Source organism: Pimephales promelas, chromosome 4 (genome assembly GCF_988280905.1).
Source record: "Pimephales promelas chromosome 4, fPimPro1.hap1.1, whole genome shotgun sequence".
Classification (NCBI taxonomy): Eukaryota; Metazoa; Chordata; class Actinopteri; order Cypriniformes; family Leuciscidae; genus Pimephales; species Pimephales promelas.
Genome location: NC_142772.1, coordinates 13,743,317 through 13,758,722, shown reverse-complemented (window position 1 = coordinate 13,758,722; position 15,406 = coordinate 13,743,317). Strand labels below are relative to the sequence as shown.

Sequence of the window (15,406 nt, the reverse complement as noted above, 5' to 3'; positions counted from 1 at the left end):
TCAGACGGCTCTTTTTCTCGTTCACAGAAAAACCCAACTTCTGCACATGTCTCAGAAGAACTCTGGAATCTTGCACAGCCTGCTGCTCTGTGGGGGCACAGAGAAGCCAGTCATCCAAGTAAGGGAGGATATGTAGTCCTCTCATCCAAAGAGGGGACAGAGCTGCACTCACACACCTTGTGAAGACGCGAGGAGCAAGGGAAAGGCCGAAGGGTAGCACCTTGAACTGATAAGCTTGATTTTTGAAAATGAAACGCAGAAATTTTCTGTGATGCACAGCAATTGGGATGTGAAAGTATGCATCCTTCAGGTCGACACTTACAAACCAATCGTCTGCCGTCACAGACCGGAGAACATCGGCTGTGCGCAGCATTCGAAAGGGAAGGACCTTCAGGTACAAATTCAGAAGCCTCAAATCGAGAATCGGGCGGAAACCACCATCCTTCTTTGGAACAAGAAAATAAGTTGAATAGAACCCGTCTCCCTGAACGAGGGGATGAACTTTCTCTATGGCTCCCTTCTCTAGCAGAGAACAAATTTCTAGAGAGAGAGCCCCTGCGCGAACCGCGTCTCTGACAATCGTAGGAACAATTCTTGAAAATCTGGGAGGCCGGCATCGAAATTGTAGAGTATATCCTCTGCTCAGAGTTGCCAACACCCAGGGGTCTGTTGTGTTGGATCTCCAGTACTCCAGTTGATCTACAGAAAAACGGTCGACCGCCGGCCCGACTGTCTCAGGCTTTATGTGTACGATTTTTTGTGGTCGCAGGGGGGCGCTGACGGGGTCCTCCCGGGAACTGACGATGAGGTGGGCGGAAAACTCTCGCATCTTCAGGAACACGAGGTTTTTGTGGGGGCTGTGTCTGAGGTGTAGCGTGCCGACGGAAACGTTTCTCTGATGTGGCATAGTGATGTCGGGTCTGAGCTGCTGGCATCCTAAAGGTAGGGTTGCGCTGCACCTGTGTCAGTTGACGAGTGGCTTCAGACAGCTTTACCCTCTTTTCCAATAGTTCCGGAACATTCGGACCAAAGAGATGACCGGGAACATATGGAAGATCTCTCAAGGTTTTCTTACAGTCCTCCGGCAGTCGTGCTTGGGCAAGCCACACTTGGCGGCGGGCTGCCAGAAGCGTTGCTGTAAGACTACCCAGCTCACGGGTCACATGGCCTGTTGCCAACAGAGCAGTTTGCAGGAATTGTGAAATAGATTGATCCACATTAGCAGGTTCCAGCGTACTGGTGGTAGCAAGAAGTAACTGGCAGATAGTGTTTTCTGCTCGAGTAATGTAGGCAACAGATTCATATGCCTTTTTGAGCAAGGAATCCGTACGGCCACATTGTGCACTGGGACATCACACATTCCCTCTTAGAGCCTCATCAGGAGACACCACCAATGCTGCCACAGGCTGCTCTATTTCCGGAGCACGACCCACCCCGATAGAATCAGCTTCAGCCATAGATGCTAGAGTTCGAGCAATCTTAGAGCGTCACTTTGGCGGGCCAGAGCCAGTGAGAGCATTCGAGAATTCAGCCACAAAATCTTTACATGGCGGCATGGCAAACAAAGTTGCAGCTGAGGTCTGTCTGAAAAACACATTCGTTTGGGTAGATTGGACAGGTGACTCATCAAGTCCTAGACGAGCAGCTGCCATTCGAAGCACAGTCAAAGTATCATCGGAGGAGGACTGGGCTTTTCCAGACGATTGAACTGATCCCCCACTAGAACCCTCCGTAGCTGTGTAACCAGTGAAAACAGCCTGAGGTGATGGTTGCGCAGCATCCATAGTATCCCCATGATCATGAAAAAAGGAATCTGAAGCACTCGTAGAAAGCACATCAAACTCTGAACGGTGAGAAAAACAAGGGGAATCAAGAGACTCTCCACCAGCTCCTAAATTCTGAACATTCTCATCCTCCTGTGTCATACTCACAGGTGTAGTAGGTGTGGCAGGCTGAATCGAGTGTAGCAGGCGTTTCAACTCTGCCATTTCTGAAGAAAGCATCGACACCGTCACATAAAGAGAACCTTTCTCAGCATGTTCATCACTTCGCGATTTGGCCTTCTTTTTAGCTGGAAGAGGAGCACCAGCTGCCGGCGACGCCCTGCGTTTTCGAGTGCACGTGGAGGCTACATCCAACTGTCCAAGTTTCACCGTTGAATTAGGGTCTAATTCGGCAAGACGGAGCCGTCGTTCCGACATAGGCAAGAGACTGCAGTGCACGCATGGGTCAGTGAGAGCCTCTCGCAGATGTTGAATCCCCAAACACGACGGGCAGATGTCATGACCGTCGTCAGGAAGAAGATTATTAGGGCACAGCTTACAAGTCAGTGGAAAACCAGTGGCGATCGAGCCGTGAGCCATAGTTAGCTACTCGCTAATAACACCCTCGGATAGCACCGTAAGGTTAAGTTAAGCGGGATGAAAAATGATAAAAATAAAGTAAAACTGTTACCCCTGGAGAACCAACAGGTAATACCAACAATATCAAGAGATAAAAATGTCTAAAATGGTAGGCGGATTGAACCGAGGGACAAAGTGAGAGAAAAAAAACACTCTAATAGAGTCACGGGAGATCGTGAACTCATAGGCGCGGAAAACACAAGCCACCGGATAGCACCGAGAGGCACGGAGTGTGTCACCGACGAAGCAATATAAACGCACCAGTATTCAAATCCTAGAATGACGAAGACACGCGCTGTCACAGCTTGTGAGGACGAATCTCGCTGCTCTAGTAAGCTGCACTTGACAGCGCGAATCACTCAATCAATACGACCTATCTCAAACAGGCGAGAAAGCGAAAGAGGTAGAGTGCTGAGCTTACTGTAGCTTTACCTCCAGGGCTCAGCATACGTCACATCACGTGACTTTGTTGGTATATTCTCTCGATCTATCTTAGCTGGCGCTGTGATAATCCATAGTGTTTACACTGCCTCTGGCGGTCAGTAAGAATGAAACAGAACCAATCCAAGTTGAAGCGGCAGTTAACGATGAACTTGGTGGAAGAGCAGGAGACTGGCTGACTGAAAATGTCGGGGAAAAGAAAACATAAATCAGGTACCAGAAAAGACGAGGCCAGGAGAGTGGTTGTATCCCAGTCGATCAAGACGTTCTTAAAGACTAGTTATGTATTGTTATTTCGCTGGGAATTTGAAAACTTGTTATTTAGCTGAGAACTGTAAAACTTGAAGTTGATTTATGTTTACAGTCTGCCATGTACAGTCATTTTTTTAATATCGGTGCGCGCCACAATGGACCGAATGATTACGTGGTATAAATTCCTGTCTTTTTACACTATTGTAATCAGGGTTCCAGACTGCGACCATTTTTTGTGAATGTGCGAGTTAAAATTTTATGTGGTCGCATGTGCGAGTGGACGCTCGCCCACCAGAACGCCGTTGTATCAGCTGCTGCAGTCCATAACTTATGTTCAACAAGAACCCTCAAGTAATCCTTGGTGTATATGACTAAATTATGAATCCATTTTCCAAACCGTGTTTTTCACTTATCCTGAATCACTACGATTCGCACTATTTTATCCCGGGGTCGTTTAAAACCACTATTCATCAGCATGCATTGATTAATCCCATAGCATGTAGCAAAAAAAAAAAAAAAAAAAAAAAAAAAAGCATTGTATTATGCATCGGACCTGCCGGCTGATTATATTTAATACATAGAGAAAACACGAATACAACGCACTGCACTTTGATGAATAAATTTCGCTTTATTTAATAATATTACCAGTTCCGTATTATCTTTATTAAAAAAAAAAGACACTAAATTTTTTTTAATTAGACTGCATTCTTGTCAATTTCTAAATGTTTACTTTTTAATTTATGAATTATAACAGACTAATGGGGGAAATAAATATTACTTTTTTTTAAAATAGTTTTTTTTATTTTTATTATTTTATATAAACAGTTAACTTATAAAATAAAGGTTTTACAACAACATCATCTTTTTATATATATATATATATATATCACTCAAACACGGATGAGAAGTTTACGATGATCAAAGCAGTTCATTTTGCTAATTGTCTATGGGCTGGAAATATTCCTTCAAACTACAATTTGATAGCATCGTAAAGAGCATGAAAAAATGTGAACATTGCTTAATACAATACGTTTTCCCCAACCTTTAATTGAATTTATATTTTAAAATGTTTCTAATTCTAACGCTCTTTAATGCGATATTTTTTGTATTTTATTCTTGCAGTTCTGCAATAAAATAAGGTGATCAGATTCTGAAGTATTGCACTCAGACATTCAGTATGGCTTGCATGCGCCCCTTTAAATCACGAAATATGCATCAGAATATTGAGACATTTTATCAGGCATGATGAAAGTCATGAGACCGAAACGTTGCAAATAAAATTGATACCCATTTGCAAGTGCGGGAGTTCCTTGTTTTTTGAAAGGGTTGATCTAGAAAGGGTTGAGAGCCATTTGGATAGATTTTTTTTTTTGGGGGAGGGAACTTCAGCAAAAGTCATTTGCAGGTTAAAAAGTCCCCAAAGACCATCAAGATGGTGGTGATGACCTGTTGTCTGTAAACAGTTGTACCTACTAATTTTGCACCTGGCCTGATGAAAGACCTATAGGCTACAAACATTTTACGCAAAAATCTTTTTTTTTTTACGCATAAGTATTTTGAGAACACAATCCTCTCTGAATTAGAGCGTACACTTGTTGAAGTAGCCTACCATTTCGTATTTCCCAAAATCCAATGCGGAGAATCTGAGCTAGAATCACCAATATTTTAACTCTTTAATATTATTCTGTAAACACTACTATTTCTGTAAAAAATATCAATAATTTGTATTAACCATTAATAAAATTATTAATTATATGTTATGTTATAATTCGGTTATTAATAATTATGGCAGAAAATAATATTTTATAATTATTAGATCAATATTTATATTGATTAGCTTTATAAAATCTGTGTTTTTATTTTAGATCAATTTTAGTAATTTGTTTTGTGTGGATATATTCATGTATGCATTACATTCATTAAAATCATTCATTTTAACATGTGAATAGCCGAGTGCAACGGTTGCTGCACGACCAATTGCAAAGTTCCGTGCGACTGAGGGGCATCGTATGCGAATGTTGTGTGCAGTGGAAAGGCAGCTTGAGGGCGCTCAACGACCAGGTCATGTGCGTGAGTGTTTTTTAAACTTTTCTTTTTTTACAGTCATGTTTCAAAAAATAGGCCCTGTCCCAAAGCTCGCATCCGTGCGGGCTCGGCAAATGTGCGTAGTATCGTGGACACACAGACCGCAAAGGGGGCGCTCGAGAGCACCCCTTTGAGACCTAAAATGACAAATGGGACACGCTAGATCTCATTGCCATTTTGTAGTGCCGTCCGAATGAAGTGATGATTATTATACCCTATATAGTCCACTCAATGTATCCCAGAATGCATTTAGAAAAGTAGTGTACAACCGATGGCCGCTAACCCAAGCCCTACATACCATCATGCATTGCACTGATCGTAAAAAAGACTGACGGGCGACAGCAATGACGTAATCAACGGCGCCGAGAGACGATCGAGTAGTGTCCGAAAGTGGTGTTTCTATTATGCTGGTGAGCTCACTATATAGTGCTCTACTCCCTACCCCCTATAGTAGTGGTTTGAGGGGAGATTTCGGACACAGCCATTGATTTAACGGCATGCAAACGCGGCAGCCGTTTTCGGCAGCCTTTGGGACAGGGCCATACCTAATTATACAATCGATGAAACTACAAATCTGACACGGAGGCATATAGTTACAAAATAAAGTCACTATGATTGTTATTAATATTTTAGAAAGAAACATTTACAATGAAAGTAGTTTTATTATTTTAATTTTATATTGAACAAAGCCGTTTCTGCGACAGCTCCATTTTTCCGACAGTGTAAACGTCAGCGTCCGAATGGGCCATACCATAGACAGTAAAAAAAGATGGACAACGCCCCTTCGCTCTTTTCCATCAGAGAGAACTGAAGCCGCCAGTGTCTCGATATGACGCTGACATCTTGAACTTGAGTCTGCGCACTTGCGTGTTTCGGGACCAGTCATGCGCAGTCGTGAGCAGGAAGTAAAGCCGCGAAATCAAGGCCGCGCCCTCATTCTCGCTGAATCAAACGCAAGCTCATGTCCCGCACACAAGTGTCATCTGTCTGCTTCGTTCTTCTCCAATAATGTCCACTGATTGCAGAACCTCGTTAAAATAAGGTAAATACAACTACTAACCACATAATCAACATTATTAAAAAAAAGTCCGCTGGTGCTTCAGTGACTACCTCGCACAGAGAACCTGTCAATCACAGCTGTCAATCATGATGTCAGAGCGCCGTTATTTTATCATCACATAACTAACTAAAAACAAACTTATTTTAAAAACGAACACTTGAAATTACATCAACGTGATAGAAACTACAGTAAATGAAAAACTATCTTTGGAAAAAGGATATGTGAAGTGTAAATTAATTGTTCAGTTGGTCTCGCGTCCCATTGAATAACATGGGGAGGCGGGGGTTATGAGCTATACTAGGTCCGGTCACAGGGGGGCGATCGAGACGTTTTGGCTTCACTTTTGAGGGCTTGTGCGGCACGCTTGGGCCATACACACTACCCAGATAGTACAAGGCTGTTTGATCTTCTATTTACATCTGGAAGACGTATTTTAAAGAGTGTTTGCTCATCTGCAAGACGTCTATAGGACGTTTCCTGCAGATGTCAAAAAGACGTTTAGAAGATGTCTCTAAGATGTAATGATTTAGAATGCATGTTAAACTGACATCTTATAAACGTCTATTTGACATCTGACAGGAAACGTCCTATAGACGTCTTGCAGATGAGCAAACACTCTTAAAAATACATCTTCCAGATGTAAATAGGACATCAAATACCCTTGTGCTATCTGCGCAAGCATAAACCAATTATACAATCGATGAAACTACAAATCTGGCACGGAGGCATATATAGTTACAAAATAAAGTCACTATGATTGTTATTAATAATATTTTATAAAGAAACATTTACAATTAAAGTAGTTCTATTATTTTAATTTTATATTGAACAAAGCTGCTCCATTTCTCCGACAGTGTAAACGTCAGCGTCCGAATTCATTCACTTTATTTTGTTCACTCCTTGCAGATATAACTTTAGTGCACTGCACTCAAATGGCATTCATATCTAGGGATTAGTGAACAAGTGAGCGGTTTCGGACACAGGCTTAACATCGCGTTTCTTCTTTAAGCTTTCGACTTTTGTAATCGGTGTAATTTTCGGTACAGCATCATGTAGTTTTCCACCAGGAATTCTGTTGTTAAACGATTTTTTTTTTAAAGAACATATGATATACGAAATGCCTTTAAAAAAATTCGGACTCTAGGCCTACCCAGCCTGTCCGGGTATTTCACATAACTGCTTTCTGGAATAACCTATATAACCTATTATGGAATAAGATAAAACGCCCTTTAACAGATTCTGACCCAAAATGAATATCTACAACAACAAAAAAACAAAAAAAAAAACTTGAAATTGCTCATACCCAGTGTTGAGTGCCACAGTCAGTGAGCTCAGCTGCTATGATGTACTCGTTATTGAAGAACGCGGTCACTTTACACGAAGGAGTGAACTGACTGTCGGCACCTAGCCGCAGCTCTGAAGCATCCACAGGTAAATCAACATCAAAGAGGTCAACCTTAACCGCTATCTCCATGTAATTCTCGTGGCAAATCACAGCTACTGTTTTGACACGTGTGATCTGTCTGCTGGGCGAATCTTTTGCTTGATTCGAGAGGTGCTTGGTTGGTAAGGTTTCCCTCGTTGGCGACCGACCCGATGTATAAGGTATCGGAGGGTTAGAGCTCAGTTGAGAGGCCTTTACATCAAACTCTGCTGTCAAAGTCAGGATCAAGAGATGCAAGATGAAACTTTCCGTCATCGTCCTCAATTAATTTAGAGAGCAAAATCTGCAAGCTAACCCCGCATCACCAACCACCCGGACCACTTCCGCTTCTTTAAATGGGCAATTAACTAATTTTTGTATGAGTTCCATAATCATGGGTTAATTAGGCGTTGCACTGCTGAAAGTCGGGCAATAATTAAAGTGACGCGAATACCCCTCCCACTTCTGCAAAAAAAAAAAAAAAAAAAGTCTAGAGAAAATTCACTTTAAAAAATTTATATCCTCCTGTCCTGTTCCACATTTTTTTATCCCCTAACCTCCACCCCCTCCTAAATTGTGTGTGTATATTTTGTTGTTTTACCTCTGTTGTTCTGTTTACATATGTGATTTTGACCAGTAATAATTTAGAAACACTATACAACTATAACGATATGTTTTAGAAACATCTTTTCACATACTTTGCTTTAATTTTGCATGAACAAATATTTCAACAAGTGAATATTAATATACATAATTGTAATTAATATAAATAAATAATATAAAAAATATAAAATCAGATATTACACTTGGGGGAAATGGCTGTTGATTGTAGGCATGAGTAACGTTAGACGTTGATAGCGTTAATCATAGGTATAATACGCAGAAACCTCATTCGACCGCTCCCGAATGAGGAATCTATGAGAATTCCCGAAGAAATGGTATAACCTTACACAAGTGGGAATGTGTTTTATTTGTTTTTATTTGTATTAAATCAATATGACATGTTTTTACTTATGTAGGCTAACTGTAATGTTTTTACTTTTCCTATGGTAACTTAGCCATGTCAGCTGACGCCTTTGTCTTGTTGTACTGTTAGTTTAGCAACATCATCTGCTGACTTATATTTCATATCTAGATATGCTATACATGCGTCTAATTAGACATTCTCTGGTCTAACCAAGGTTACTTCAAATGTTCACGGACCGCTCCAATATGGCGACGGCTTATGTATTAGCATAGACGTATATTAGTGGCCGCTGGTAAGGTATCTAGTTGTATATATTCTATGTCAGTAATCTTCGACAGACTAGCAAGCAGATGAACGAACCATCGATATCATGAAAGATGCATAAGAATATAACCTATAAACGTTGTTGTTTTTTGTATTAACTATTATCTATTGTTGTTAATAAATCGTTTGTCTGCTTCTTTATGAAGTTTATTAAATGATATGATGCTAAAATGTGCTTTTTTTGTAAATACGTGTATATGGGACTACGTTTCGATCCTTCATCCGCACGCGCAGGACCTTCCAGCAAATTCAAAATGGCGGAATTTCAGAAAAATGGTTCGGAGCTAAACAGGATATACCAAGTATAAATTTAAAATTAAATACAGGGGGAAAATAAACAATTTGCTCCACAAACACAAAGTGAGCAGTTATCAATAACCGATTTGCTTGTTTTAAATTAGTTTTAATCTTTTTTTAACATTGCGGCGTCATATTTTAAAGGTAAGAACGACATGCAGCTCAGTTTTCCTTTTTGTGCAATTTTATTACAGGGAAATGACTATGATTAACCTCAGTTGTATATAAATAGTGTGCCTAATGAGTTTTAAGACACTTGAATATGTACGTAAACAACTTTTTGACAGCGTAGTATATCAGTATTTGAGCACTCAATCCCGCATTAAGTTTGTTTTAAAAGGTGGTTGAAAACTCATTTACTCGTTTCAGATGAATAAACTTTTCCGATCGTCAGGGAATATTTTCTGTAGCACAATGAAATCTGACAGACCATTATGAGAGTTGAACATTGGAAGAAGTGTTGATGCATTACGTAATTAGAAGAAGTGTTTCCGATTGCTGTAAAACAAACAACTAAACTAACCAATAACTAGATATTAGACCGGTAGGTCTTCTCAGTAGGACACTTATTTTAATAGGATACAATGCTCTGGAAAAACACAACATTCCAGATAAAAAAAAAAAAACTGTTTTGTTACGTTTTCAAATAGTTCTTATTGATTTTTTTTTGTATGCATGTATCATTCCCAATCATTACATTTGATTATTTGTTATATTTGCTTTGTATCTGCCACCAGTAACACTCCACCGTGAATATCTGTTTTGCCACCAGCCATAAAAGATATATACTACAACTAAGGAATAACTTGCTAGCACTTTGATTCCAGTTTCTACACATGAACTTTGTGAACAAATGTGCTAATCATCTTATAGCCTATATTGTGTATTACATAAACCTGTGGCTAAGTAATACACAATGAAATAGGCTATATCATTTAATATATCAACAATATGTGAATTCACATTCACAAAATAGAATATCTATATAATTTTTTTTCTTTAGAAAATAACTTTTTTTAAATTAAATATTATTTATAAGTACAAGTATTTTGACAATTTTTTTTTTTTAAATTGTGATAATAGATATAAAATAGATGATAAAAGATGCAGCTATATAACTCCATGGCAACTATACATTCATTAATTTTTAAAAACCTTCAAGACTATTTGAAGTTTTTTATTTTTTTTATTTAAACAAAACCTCTGCAGACAAAATTAAACAAAATGCCTCCTTCTCTTCCTTTACCTCTGTACAGAAAAAAACATAATCAAAATGATTCCAGTACGCATTGATCTGAGGAAATGCTAACAAATTATGTATTATGTTGGCATTTGGCATTGTATTTTTGTAAAGAAAGACGCGCATATCTATAGACTGAACACATGATATTCATGTGCACGCACTCACCCTCTTCACAGATTCACATTTTTGAAGTTTACATGATGATGCTGTACAGTTTTCTTGGAGGAAAAAACAAAAAAAAAACGTGCACCTTGTAACCTATTTCAGAGTTTGCGTTCTCAAGCCACCAAACGCTGTTGTCCTGCAAATGAGCATCCATATTATTACCTCCGGTCCGCTAATGTGTTGTTTCGCTATTACTTGTGGCCTATGCATACTAGCTTTCTTGTTTTACGTTAGTTACGCACATTTACACGTTACAATGTGTTTCCTGCATGAGGTAACATAACACAAAACTACTGTGCTGGTAATAGTCCAGTCATTTTATGAAAAACGGTTGAACAAATTGCAACAGAAGATAACTGATTTATTTTGCATCCTCAATATGTCCTGAGTAAGGAAAAAAAGCCCCCGAAGAATCCCATTAGGGGAACGTTTCGAAAAAGACCCAAATGTATCCCATTCATATGCATATTCATTCTTTTTTCACATGAAAAGGTTAAAAAAATTTAACCTTTAGATATCATCATGAAAATCAATATTGAGAATGTTTTTTGAATCTTGTTGACATATAACTGTAAAAGACTTAATGTTAAGGTCTGAACGGAACCCATTTAGGCTACCCATGAACATTAATACAGGAAGAAGTACTTTAGAAACCAGAGATGGGGTTTGGGCATTGAGTGCATTGTGTACGTAATTAGATTTTTTGATCCAGACACTTTTTATTTCACCTACCTTTTGTCTTCTGCATTCTCCTTACCCATGTCTCCTGTTCTTCCCTCAGACTCATCCCCCAGAAACAGTGCCACTGACCCAGCCCCAAACCCCATCTCTGCCATAATAATTAATAAAGGCTGGTTTCTAAAGTACTTCATGCATTAATTTTCATCGGTAGCCTAAATGGGTTCCATTCAGACCTTAATATTTAATAATTTACTGTTATATGTCAACAAAATTCTACAAGACATTTTCACCTGCTATATACCCAATGTTTAGATCTGTTTGGGTATTTATGCAAATTAGCACATATAATTATATTATGCATCATATGTCCATGTTAACAAACAATTGCAAAAAAACTTGTAATAGATTTTTTGCTTGTCTTGATGTAAGTAATCAACTCAGTGATTTTCATGATAATATCTAAAGGTTAAGATTTTTACCCTTATCACATGAGAAAAAGAATGAATATGCGTATGAATGGGATATATTTGGGTCTTCTTCTAAACTTTCCCCTATTGGGATTCTTCAGGGCTTTTTTTTCCCTTACTCAGGACACATTGAGGATACACAATCAGTTGAGTTCTTCTGTTGCAATTTGTTCAAGGTTGACCCCCATTTTGGCTTAAAATGACTGGACTATAACCCAATGTTTGTTGTTTGTTGTGTGGGAACCCTGAAATAAAACGTTGTCGTTTAAGTGGCCCCTAAGTTAATAACTAATGATCTTTGCAATGGAAGTGAATCATCAGTACAATATGTATTGTTAACAGCGCTATAAAAATTAAGTTGACTCGACTTGGCAGACCATTCTTAAAGTTATCTAATTCTGTTGACAGTGGAAATGGATTGAAAGAGATTTATTTACTGTTGTTGATGACTGTTTATGACTGTTTATTTACTTTTGGTGATGACATTGAAATTTGAATATCTGATTTATGTAGTTTGTTTTCTGCCATAGAGTGAGACATGGCAGAGGAGCGCAGACAGAAGCTGTGTTCGGTGATCCTCCCTACTGAATCTATGAAGGCGATGGCGGAGTCAGTGGGTGTGGGCTCACTGCAGGAAGACAGCTGTCTGGCCCTCAGCGAAGAGGTTAGCTACAGGATTAAAGAGATTGCACAGGTATTTACAATTGCAATTTACAATTTAGTTTATACTTACAGTTAAGCTTATACTAGGGATGTCAACGATTAATCGGCAATCGATTAATTGTCGATAATACATTTAATCGATAAAACTTATCGATCAACAATTAAGCAGGATCATGCGCTCAACTGTGAAACATGGAAGCGAGCACAATGGTGTGGTGAAGTGTTGAGTCCCACTGAATGACACACCGGAATGAAACACACCGGAGTTGTTTGGGACTATTTTACACCTTCATCATGACTATAAGTTTGCGTGTGCATTGGCAGCCTTTTGTTTTGTGCAAATGTAAGTTGTAATAGTTTATTTTGTGTACGCCTATCTGTAACTGATTGGTCTCAAATTGGATGCATTTGGTTTAGAATTGACGTGATCTTTAGCGCGCTTAGCTCAAATGCCGTTTTCAGTGCGTTGTTCCAGCACATCCACAACAGTCACACATTCTGACAAGCACGCATCTGAGGCGGCGTTGGTGACACATTGTATATGTCGTTATATTTATAGATTAAATAATTAATTTAATTTATCAATCACATCAAAACATTTTACAATCCTACTAACCCTTTATTTAGATTAAAAACCATTCTTATTAATTTGGTGAGGAACATAGCTTTTTGAGCAGAATTTGCTGACCCTGTAATGCTGTTTTCCATTAATGCTAACGATTAATCGATTAAAGTCCCTGTAAAGGCAATTCTACAAAAAAGTTCTAAACACATTATAAATGTTACATATGTATTGCTAAAACATATTACAAAGACTGTGAACTGTGAAGTACTGAAATGTGGAGTTAGACCGTTAAACAGTTTTTCACCATTGCAATTTTTCGGATTGTTTGGGCGGGGCTAAAACAGGGCTCGATGACGCACTGGAGCCAATGAGCTCCTGGAGACGCCCCTATTTGATGACGCACAGAGTCTGATCTCTCCCCTAACACACCATAACACTCCCCAAGCACATTCGCATTCACCGCTCAATCGCGAGAGACTGTCAGCACTATTAGTTACTACAGCAGAGCCTACAGTTTGCTACTTAGCTATGCCTTCGACACGGACATGCATAGGCTACCTGGATGCGATCATGTACAAAACAGATCGGTAACTTTATTTAAATTCCCATAAAACGATGACATCAAGAAGAGGTTTTTAGAGAGCCTACCTTGATGAAGAGCTGAGGATCACTGCCAACACCCGCCTCTGTAGTGATCATTTTACACTGGATATTTTTATAAATTTTCCTCAGAGACAACTGGGATTCACTGATAATCCACTGTTACTGGTGAACGGGGCCGAAACGACTATCTTCCGCCTCAGTGTTCATCCTCCCGTCACAAAAGCAGTTTCACCTAATATCACCGTCGACAGCTTCCGCTAGTGGGCGTGGTTTCAGCACAGCCAGTGGACACGCCCCCAGCGTTTGAGAACAGAGATAACTGCTAATTTTTTCAAGATTTTTTATCAAGGCTTTTTTATCATTCAAATTTGGCTGGGTGGCTAATAACACATTTTTCTGTGGTGTGACATACTCAGAACACATACTTAATTTTGACTTTACAGGGACTTTAATTGATCTTTAATTTAAACTTGACATCCCTAGCTTATACATAAACATGTAGAAAGTATGATCTTCATTAAGGTTTTAAGAACAAACATTGTGCACAGTACACTGACATGAAAATTTAAAATGTTTATGTATGACATGTTGGCCTATATTTTCCCTCTTTTTGGTCCAATAAAATTATCAGGGTATTATAATACATAACATTTTTGTGATGTAAAAAATGAGACAACCTTTGCACATTTAATGTAAAAATTGCAAAATATGCAATGCAACAGAAAACCAAAATAAGCGATTTCAGAGAATAAAGAAAACAACAACTTGGAATTGCAGATGCACCAATACCATTTTTGATAACTGATCCAATTCTAATCATCTTCTCAGGCGCTTGTGTCCTCAGCGCCGGCGCCCATCAAAATAAAAGTCCCGCTTCCAACACATCGGTCAATCAGATAAACTAATTGGCCGAGGCCGATATTTTAAAATTGCCAAATATTGGCCGATATATCAGTAGACCACTAGTGGGGGTGGTTAATCTGTCTGATTTCCCGATTCGATTACGATTATTGAAGTCTGATTCGATTACAGTCGATTTTCGATTATTAATGATTCTCGATTAGCGATTATTGATTTTCCATTTCACAACAGTAAACGAAAATACACTAGACCAACATATGATTATATTAGCAGCAACATTTTGGTATTAATTGCACTTTTTATTTGTTTGATATTCAATGAAAATGTAATGATAGTGAGGACATGCAAACATGCTTGTTGTCTACTACTTAGGCAACCCATTATCTTTAAATTATTTTTTTTTTAGCAATTGTGTTGCATTATAATGCAAAGGCACCTGGTTCTATTAATTGACAGCATTAAAATGCATTTTGTGCTTTCCTTCAATTGAATATCTTTGAAGCAAGTTTGGGGGACTTGAAGGGCACCCAATTCAGAGAGTCACCCAGAAATTCAAAAGAACAGCATTTATCTGAAATAGAAAGCTTTTAGAACATTAAACAATACCGTTCAAAAGTTTCGAGTCGGTATTTTATTTTTATTTTTGGGTAAAGAAATAATAAATCAATACTTATATTCATCAAGGATAAATTAAATTGATCAAAAGTTACAGTGAAGACATTTATAATGTTACAAATCGATTATCTGAATCTTGTGTGTGTGTGTGTGTGTGTGTATTGACTATAAATACTTTGCTTTATAAGTACAAAGTAATGACCCATGAAAATTAACATACAATATATTTTATTAACATTGCAAAGAAAGAACAGGAAAATAAATGTGTGCCTGAACTAGCAGCATACTTGTT

General features: G+C 38.5%; 2 protein-coding genes across 2 annotated transcripts in view; one reads left to right on the top strand and one right to left on the bottom strand.

The window, feature by feature from the left end:
• LOC120471851 (zona pellucida sperm-binding protein 3) overlaps nucleotides 1–8,025 on the bottom strand; it is a 37,393-nt gene extending 29,368 nt beyond the window's left edge. The window contains exon 1 of the mRNA XM_039661766.2: nucleotides 7,544–8,025. Coding sequence (XP_039517700.2) covers nucleotides 7,544–7,939 — 396 coding nt within the window. The 5' untranslated portion in view covers nucleotides 7,940–8,025. The remainder of the gene's footprint in view (nucleotides 1–7,543) is intronic.
• Nucleotides 8,026–9,191: 1,166 nt separating this feature from the next.
• taf6 (TAF6 RNA polymerase II, TATA box binding protein (TBP)-associated factor) overlaps nucleotides 9,192–15,406 on the top strand; it is a 61,286-nt gene continuing 55,071 nt past the window's right edge. The window contains exons 1-2 of the mRNA XM_039662322.2: nucleotides 9,192–9,395; nucleotides 12,338–12,501. Of these exons, the coding sequence (XP_039518256.2) occupies nucleotides 12,346–12,501 (156 nt within the window). The 5' untranslated portion in view covers nucleotides 9,192–9,395; nucleotides 12,338–12,345. The remainder of the gene's footprint in view (nucleotides 9,396–12,337; nucleotides 12,502–15,406) is intronic.